Source organism: Ostrea edulis, chromosome 1, assembly GCF_947568905.1.
Source record: "Ostrea edulis chromosome 1, xbOstEdul1.1, whole genome shotgun sequence".
Lineage (NCBI taxonomy): Eukaryota > Metazoa > Mollusca > Bivalvia > Ostreida > Ostreidae > Ostrea > Ostrea edulis.
Window position 1 is genome coordinate 78521172 of NC_079164.1, and position 9948 is coordinate 78531119.

The 9948-nt window shown below is 34.0% G+C and overlaps 1 protein-coding gene across 1 annotated transcript; it reads left to right on the forward strand.

Annotated features, from left to right (window-relative positions):
• The first annotated feature begins 664 nt into the window (after positions 1-664).
• LOC125650808 (uncharacterized) lies at positions 665-8811 on the forward strand. Its single transcript, XM_048879330.2, has 3 exons — positions 665-1002; positions 7934-8188; positions 8281-8811. The coding sequence occupies exons 1-3, from the start codon at positions 681-683 to the stop codon at positions 8697-8699; spliced, it is 996 nt and encodes a 331-aa protein (XP_048735287.2). The 5' UTR covers positions 665-680; the 3' UTR covers positions 8700-8811.
• The last annotated feature ends 1137 nt before the right edge of the window (positions 8812-9948 follow it).

Genomic DNA, 9948 nt, shown 5'->3' on the forward strand with positions numbered 1-9948 from the left:
CAAGACATATGTCTTATCACATCAATTTCATAAATACATAAAAATGACATTGTATGACGGTGTACTAATTCAAGCAAGCAACGGAGAATGACTTAAACAAGGTTTTCTCGCAACTTAAGTGCAGACATAAATATTTCCCAAAATTACAAAGTTCGTGTACATTATGAACACTTAATAATTGTACAAATTTGAGAACAAATGGTTTTTGCCAATAATACTTTTTGATATATCTATGTCGAAATTCCTCGTAATGAGGGCAAATTAATATAAAGTGGTATTCATCCTCTATGTCATTTTTACAAAATTTACATACTCTATTTTCTCTAAGTATATTGTTATGGCGGCCTGTTTCAATTTCAAGATTATGAGAGGATAGTCTAATTCGACAAATGTGTCTTTTATACATATTAGGTATAGGTTTACAAAGGTAATACTGTAACGAAAAGTGATCAATAATATGTTTGTAAATAATACACTTTGAAGAACAATTAATTTGTTCAACTAAACTTTGAACACACATATATCAGTCAACCTCTGTTTTATAACAGGAAAGAAAAATTTAGAAGTTGCAGGACACTTTCTGTTCCAGTGACCTCAGTAACACGATAGTGGTTTGTGTCACAGATGATATAGCAGAACGCAGTGATAAGAAATCTTTTGTACATGGCTTAGTAGAGTCAATGTTTACGATGTTCAACAAATGCATGATTCCTATTTTGCTTATTTATGCCTTACACATTCATGGCAATTCTTGTCTAGAAGAGATTCATGACCTCCGCAAAACCGTCGAGGAGAACACTGAAATGTTTCGTGCTTTTAAAGAAACTGTGAACAACCAAGAACGACGAATTCAACGTCTGGAGACTCGCCTGGCAAAATCCGAAGACGAAAAACTTATTTTGGCAAGAAGATTGGAAATACTAGAAAATCTTACGTTTAAAAGCGAACAGGATCCTGAAGTGGAACTCTCAACTCAAGAAATACGACCCCCTGAGTGTAATGGTACTGTTGTTTTACTATATGTACATATATACAGTTTACATACTAGTACTCTGCACGGCAAGTCGTCAAGTTCGAAAGTGAAAGTCCAACTCCCAACGTATGGACCAGGGTCCTGTTTTACAAAAAAAACTTAAAAGTAGTACGAAGACCAAACCTATTCATTAATCGTTTATTATTTGATTCCATTTGTAACTTCCATCGTCATGTCCATTGTTATAGAATTGAAGAAATCAACCAAAACGTTTTAGGCAATCCATACCTTATAGAATATCTTATTCAAAAATATTTTAAAACCGAATCAAATTATTGGAATTAGTAATAATTAAGTCTTTTATAAAATGGATCCCATTTCCTTGCGTTTGTAACCGAAACCAGTCTGTTTATATATTTACAGTGCTCTCTACATATACCGAAGTCTGCATAGCCATCACAAACTTATCATTTGTTTTAGAATGTAATTCAATTCAATTCCAAATACAAATGTATATTCATAGGCCTATGAATTCAATATAAGCAAAATACACTGTATATACAATGTAGTATAAATACTACACTTGGTTCAACATATTTGTTAACCCAGGTTCGTGTAATCTTGAACTATGTCCTTTATCAGACCAGAATTCCTGAATGAAAACACCAGTGTAAGAGTTTACAATTTATAAAAAACAAAATAAATGTGGAAATACATGTAGTTAAAACACGAAATAATTCAAAAGATCACGGTCGGGAAAATAACTGAACAGTAAAAGTAACATTTACGTTACATAAGGAAATGTATAGGCACGCTTAAAAATCAAAAGAAAGAACTCCATTTCGATTCATATACCACGCAGTAACTGTCGCAATAACACCCAGCGTATTAGACCTAATATCATAATTAATTAAAATTATCGTTTAAAATGTCATTTTTAGCACATTAACCGACTGAAAACAAAAATCTGGACTTGCTATTGTAGTGTTGACCGCGCATAAAAATGAGCAGTTTTAGAACATTGCTCAGCTTGGTGCTACTGTGAGCTCAATGTCTCGTATTTGAATGAAATATATATACTTAAAGACCCAATTTTAAGTTAACACCCCCAAATCATAAGCTGTCTGTCAATCAAACATTTAACAATAGATCTCAGGTGGAGTGACATCTGCAGACACTGTGGTCTGGAGCTACCCCAGAGAGGTGTTTTGATAACAATAACAGTCAGTACCTACAGGCATTCTTTAGATCTTGAGGAAGCCCAGTATACCTGAGTTTTGATAGCATTGACCTGTCCACAGCTGCTATTTTCTCGTAATTCAATTGTTTTTAAAAAGACCCCTGAACAATACAATTTCAATATAATTGTAATTTCCCCCCTCTATATACATGTATTATAAATTACACAATTAGAAATCAAACAATAATTTGCACAATAATTTCTATAACTTGTAACTTATTGAAATAATTCATGTCATCAATTTATGACACCTCTGTATTTATATTCATTGAGTCAATGACAAAGAGAGAGAGAGAGAGGGGGGGTGGATGTAGAATGTGTGTCAGCTACCCTTAGGAATACAACCATTATTCAAACACTATGACCAGAGAAACTCTACAGAGGTCCCTGAGACAGGTCCTGTGTATATCAAAACTATATATAAAAAAAAAAAAGCACGGACAGGTATATTTCTACCATGTTCTGTCTGGATCACGTCTGTCTCTGTGTATTTCTTTGAGTGCCACAGGATATAGCAAAACACGTTGGTAGACCCTGGTCACTCCAGGTAAATAACATCTGTTTAGATTAGGCTCCGCCTACATTTTCACCAACCGTACGGTCATGAGATGGGTCATGAGAAGTGAATATGAAAAAATTATTTGTTGCATAATAAACTTAAAAGACCTCCTGAAACTGAATAATGTGGCCTAAATCTAATTTGCTTGTTTCTATTACGAGATTTGATCAATTGAACACTCTTAAAGACCAAAAAAAAAAAAAAAACACCGTACGGTTGCTCCACGGATCACTGAATGTGGGCGGAGCTTATCTATGGTCAATGTTATTTACCTGGAATTTACCTGGCCAAGAGATCGGTTGTTGTGTATATTTTTATGATATACACAGGAAATTTCTCAGGTTGTTACAAATTATGCTTAGTGTCTTGATTTGTGCAAAAAAAATAATAATTAAAATTTCTACCTACATGCATACCGCATTTCTATTTCCCGTAAACCTTCAAAATTGGTCATATTTATGTATTGCAAATGACAGGTTTAGCCCATTTCTAAACCTCTGATTTTTAAAACTTCTAATTAAATTGTTATATATCGTATATAAATAATTTCCTAAATATAATATTACCCGGCGTTTCCGGGCACTTCCTAGGGTCCTGGGAGTTCGCGGTGTCGTGGGTGTAATAGGTAAAATATCCATGTTTCGAGAGAATGAATAAATCCAAGTAGATCTATGTACATGTACAACCAAATGAAGAATGATCAAGATACCCCTCAATATGGGCCGTCTGTAGGGTTTCTGTAGCTGTAGTGTTTGCGTAATGGTGGTATCCCAAACAGAAGCTGACACAAGTCTACCCCCCCTCCTCTCTCTCTCTCTCTCTCTCTCTTTAGGGTTTCTGTGGACGTAGTGTTTGTGTAACGATGGCACCCCCAAACAGAAACTGACACGAAGTCTACACCCCCTCCTCTCTCTCTCTTTAGGGTTTCTGTGGACGTAGTGTTTGTGTAATGATGGTATCCCAAACAGAAGCTGACACATAGCTAGTCTACCCCCTTCTCTCTCTCCCTTTCTCTCAATCATTGACTAAATGAGTAATTATTGTCATACGTATGCAACACTATTGCCATGCCATATTATTTCATCTATATTATTGCTACAGTTTTACACATTTCTCTCTCTCTCTCTTTATAAATATAAAACTGATAAATTATAAATAGCTCAACTCTCTCTCTCCCTCTCTCTCTCTAAATATAAAGCCGTGATAAATTATAAATAGAAATATCTCAATAACTTATTTATGCTTTTTTACTATTGTTTGATTTCTGATTGTGTAATTTATAATCCATGTGGTATCTCAAACAGAAGTATTTTTTTTAACTACTGTAACAGTTTTAGGCATGGGCAATATAACCATTATACATGTTGATGTGCTGCGCCAATAAAGAATAACTTATGTTTGTTTTTTGGTTTTTTTTTTAATTATTATTATTGTTTGATTTCTGATTGTTTAATCTATAATACATGTATAAAGATGGAGAGAGAAAATACGGTGATAAATTGCATTGTATAGGGGACATTAGAAATTAAAATATTCTAGGTGCGAGTCAATGCTATCAAAACTCAGGTATACTGGAGTTTTCCTGGAGATCTGAAGACTGCCGGTCATCATTAGCCATGATTGTTATCAAAACATCTTTCTCAGGTAGCTGTAGACCATGGTCTCTGCAAACGTCAATCAACCTAAGCTCTATTGTTAAAAGTTTGATTGACCAGCGGCTTATCATTGATCACAACACAGGTAAAATTTGGGGGCGTTAACTTAAAGTTGGGTCTTTAAGTTAAAGGTTTATGGAGGTCATCCATTATTTCCCAGTATGAATCGGTGCTCTGACGTAGATGAGACACATTGGTGTTGACTGGGTCACTGTTATACAGCAGAAAAAGTTTATGGATTCATATTAGAATTGATGGATAAGGTTTTGGAGCAAAAAGAATTGAAATCAAATCTAATTACAATGCATTAAGAAAAAGAAGAAAACACTCCCACAAAATATTTCCAGCTCCTCCAACTTCTGAACTTACTCAGTACACTGTATGTTTCAAGTTTCCATATCAATTAATTTCATTAGATTTTAAATATTAAGGTGACTGTGTCATAAAAGTATTGCAATATAGGCAACTTGTAACTTATATACTTTATAACAATTTATGTACATGGACCACAGATAAATTTTGGAGATTCAATTTACAATTATATTCTTCATTAATATTAACATTAAAAAAATACTTATTTACTAATATTTAGAATCTGTTTCAGAGTCTGATGTTCTTTAAAGAAATCCTACATAATTGCAGTGTTCTTTAGGAAATGCTCCCTTAATTTATGTCACAACAATTAAATAACGGTAAAACTACTCTGACCCCCCCCCCCCCCCAAGAGGCTGACAGTGTTTGACCTAGTTGATAAACTGTCTGTAGGCCATAAATCTTGATAGCATGTCTGCAACATAATTGTTACTGTATTCTATTACATGTGTTGGAAATGTTTACACACAAATGCCATGTTGTGTTAAGATTTTAATACATGTGAATACAGAAGGTATTTTTCATTTTTGTGTTTTTCTTACTTGTTTAATAAGTTGTTATCCAGGTCCTCTGAGACCCCTCTCTGGGTACATATTAAATCCATGGATAAATGTAAGCTGTATCAATTATAACAGGACTTCGACACACAGTGTTAAAATATGGGTGTAGAGAACTGCACTTTAGGTGTATATTTATGCAATCTAGCTGACACAGAATATTCAAACTCATGACAACATAGACACCCCTTGAATGTACATAGTTACATTGTACAATTTCCACAAGCACATCAATCAAGGACAATTCATCTTTCATCAAAATCAACTGCTGGTGAAGAAGTATTATTCTGAGAAACAATTTCTTCCTATGTAACATCAGGTTCAACCTGATATCCCATATCTAATTCACTCTCTGCTGATGACATTTTAATGTTGATGCTTACAATGTGCCAAAAATACACACAATGTGTCCTACTGATGTCAGCATCAGTGCTGCCCTCTAGTGGATGGTAAGAGATAACCCAGCAGGGAGGTAATATTTTTTTTCAATATGGCAGCTCCCAAGGATTGAAAAGATTAGTTAATCTTTATAAAATATCTCCCTACTGAAGAAAGCTACATGTTAGTGATTTTCAGAATTCATTATATACATCAAAATGACAAATCTAAACCCTTTGTCACATTTTCATGTTCATTTCCTTTAATTAATGCATATACATGTATATAGCAAATCCGTGATTTTGTCCGATATATTTATTAAAGTCTGTATACCTTGACGACCTTTAACTCTTTTCTGACCGGTCTCTCCTCTCCCACGAAGATTACGTCATGGAATGACCAAAATCATATTTAGCTGAACTTTTCTTTAAAATGGGACAATGATACTCTTTCTCGGAATAAGTGGATCCAATCAACAATTTAGTTGTAAAGACAATTCAATTCAACTCACCTATAGCAAAAGTACAATTTTGTATCCATTTGAGAAATTCTTTGATACAAATGAACAAAGAAATCGTCAAAACACTTTGTGTTTGTACAGACAGTGATTTATTTTAAATTAATTCATATAAAATAATTATTCAGTATTGCAAACATTTTAAGTTAAAGTTACGTTTGAATCATGGGTAAATGTGGGGACTAAATAAAGCCGTAATGCTTCTCGCTCTTTACAAAATAATGCTTTGCATCAATTTCATAAGGCATAAGGAAGTTACACCACATTCTACCAGAATATTGAAAACATCAAAGAATATCGGAGCATTTTTTTCTTGTCAAAACTGTGTTTATTTTTAGAAGATCATACTTTCTTTTATTCTTATCCATATTCATATATTTCTTCTAATGGAAATGAGATTTAGAGTTTTATTAAGATCTCGAATAATCGAGTCTTTGTAACACTATTTGTACCTGGCTGTATGTCTTGGAACAATTAACGAGATGCACTATCCTGTATCTCTGGAAGGAAAAAATTGAGATTCACTAGGGAACTACAAATCCAATCCTTATTTTTTTTAAATCCAATTACAGCGCTCTTTTCTTTACTTTATATGTAGTTCTTATATCACTGTATTCTTGCTACACTGCCTTAAAATTCTAATAGGAAAAAACATCATTGCATATTTTCTTACTACATTTGTGTCAAGACATACGAGTTCTGCAGCGAAGTCACTGGTTATCATATCACTGCATTTCGTTGTTTGTACCTTCTAATACATGTACGTTGACGGCGCGGTGTTACCGTTAGAGCAATCTCAGCTACATACAATGTATAGATGAGAGGACTCCAATTTCAAATGCACTTTTGTAGTATTGCTTTGTTTTGGTATAATAAACAATTTATTGCATGAATGTTCGTTGCCCTCGGGGAATATGATTTATTTAGGGCGAATAAATCTTCATATCTCCCTCACTATCATGCAATAAATGTATAATATTATGCAACGCCATCTGCGGTATCTCTGTACTGCATGCATTACTTGTATATGTATCTCCAGGAACAATTCTTGACAACATAAGATATTTTTCTATTTAAGAAATAATTTTTGTTTTTTAAAATACGATATATTCCGGCATATTTCATGAAGTGCGTTAGCGCTGATATGAAAAGTATGCTGGCGGTAAGCGTTGCAGTTCATACCTTCATGTATTTTCAAAAATGAAGTTTATTTATTATATTTACATTTTTCCTTCGTTTCTGTAGGAATCCCCAGGCGTTTCAATAGACGTACTATGTTTGTCGGAATTCATAGGCGCATTTTGTACTGCAACGCGTTCATGAGGAAATGTCTACAATTACATTTTGTAAAGATATCAAAGCCAAATACATTGGAAATTTAAATAAATAATATAATGTCTGCATTTTGGCGTTAAACCTAGTGTGTTGCACATTTCTTGTCTATACATGAACCTCACCCGGTGAATATATACTGACATACACTAGATAATTTGATTATAGGTAATACCATATATTGAAAACTGATAAGAAAGCAAATTATTAGTTGTCTTAACCTCACACAATATTTAACCTATGGATATTTTTCATCCTTAATTTGTATTGTTATCCCATATATGCTAATACCTGTGCTTAGGACCATCAGGAACTCTGAAAAATCACTGACATGCTCCATTCTCTTACAGAAAAGGTACACAGCCAGGAACGTGAAAATCAAGACCTGAGAACTCGACTGGCAAAGTCCGAGGACGAAATACTGGATATGAAAAGAAGGACGGAAAAGCTGGAAAATCTTAATTCTAAGCCCGAAATCCTTAAATTTCCCGAAGAAATTATCCTATCCAAAGAAGCATCGTCTTTTCAGGATAATGGCACGACATATGTTAAGGAAAGACAAGCCCAACAAGCACAACTAGAGCATGAATCGGTTTCTCAGAGAGGTAATATTAATACTTTCATGATTCAAAGTCAGAGCTTTAAGAACAAAGAACGTTTTCAGTGATGTCTTTTCAATTTTTTTCCTCCTACTTAGTTTCACCTGGCGTTGGGGCTTTCTACGCTTACATGAGCCACGACGAGCCTAATCCTGGTCCCCACCACACTCTTATTTTTGACGTACCAGTTACCAACCTGGGTAATGGCTATAATCACTTTAGTGGCACTTTCAGCGTTCCCTCCTCTGGGGTATATGTCTTCTCTTGGACAATTCATTGCTCCGATCGGGGATACATTTACTCCCAGCTTGTGGCCAATGATGATGTTCTAGGGGCTATATTAACCAATAGTGAAAGTACAATTGATTGGATTTCAACGACGGGTCTCGTGGTGAAGGAAGTCAATCATGGTGACGTGGTCTATGTCCGTACAGACCCCGTGCATGGTCCTGTTGGAGATATCAAATCATCCTCTACACATTATCGAACTTCATTTAGTGGATGGAAACTTCAATAATGTCAACGAAATCTTACAATGCCAACAGATATACTGAAAAATATAATGGTGACAGTAATTGTGTATTTTGATTTACTTTTTTACAAGAAGAATAAAATGTGTTGATATTTACGATATTTTTTTTTCTGTTAAGATTGTATCCATTGATTTGAGTTCCGAGTTAATGGCATCGCATTTAATAGTGTTTTATCAGATTTTGGACAAATCTTTAAAATAAAGGATAAACACATCGTCAAAGTTCTAGGTTGAAATCTTTGTTTGATGACTGTTTGAAATACTCAGTAATCATTTCAATCCCATAGATAGAAGTTCCATTGCAGAGTTCATGTTTACATGAAACTGAAATAATAATATTGCATATTGGTATGATTTGAAAAAACAATGAATGCCCTTTTTCATTTGAAATATTCATCCTCTTAGGGAGAGACAGGTTCTCTCCTCTGAAGGTACAATACATACTCCTGGAAAATACTAAATGTTTTTCTTCATGTAAGTATTTCATTGTAGATACAATTAAGATCAATTGGTTTTGTGACAACACCTTTATATTAGAAACACATAACTCCTATTTTAGAAGTCTAAATTAATTTAGAAGTCTGAAGTAATTTGATGTGAAAACACTGAAAAAAGCGGAGTTGTCTTTTGAAGATTCATAAATCAAGTCAATACCTTCCACTAGCATCAATACTTGTGAAATGGTGTTCCAAATTTGAACCAATTTCTGACCTAGTTCAGCCAACGTTAGTGTACGTGGATATGTTCGATGGGTGAAAGATCAAGAAAACAACAGCCCAAAGCATTACATTCATTGAAATTACCTTCGTGGTCTTTGGTGATCAGGTCTTCCAACTGTCTGTTGGAATTCACATGGGCACGAATTGTGCTCCTTTGTTAGCTGACTTGTTTTTATATTCGTATGAAGCAGAATTTATTCAAAAACTTCTACGTGAGAAGAAAAAAATCTCTTGCTGTGGCCTTTAATTATGGCGTGTAAAACGTTGCTATATTCGATAATCTTGTGATGTATGTTCAATATCTTGTGATGTATATTCAATATCTTGTGATGTATATTCTATATCTTGTGATGTTTATTCGATAAACTTGTGATGTATATTCTATATCTTGTGATGTATGTTCAATAATTGCATTATGGGTAATATGATGCAACAGCATACTATTAAAGTAAGAACGATTTTCATTGGTTGGAAATAACCAAAGTATCCGGTGATGCAAAATTTGATATACAAGT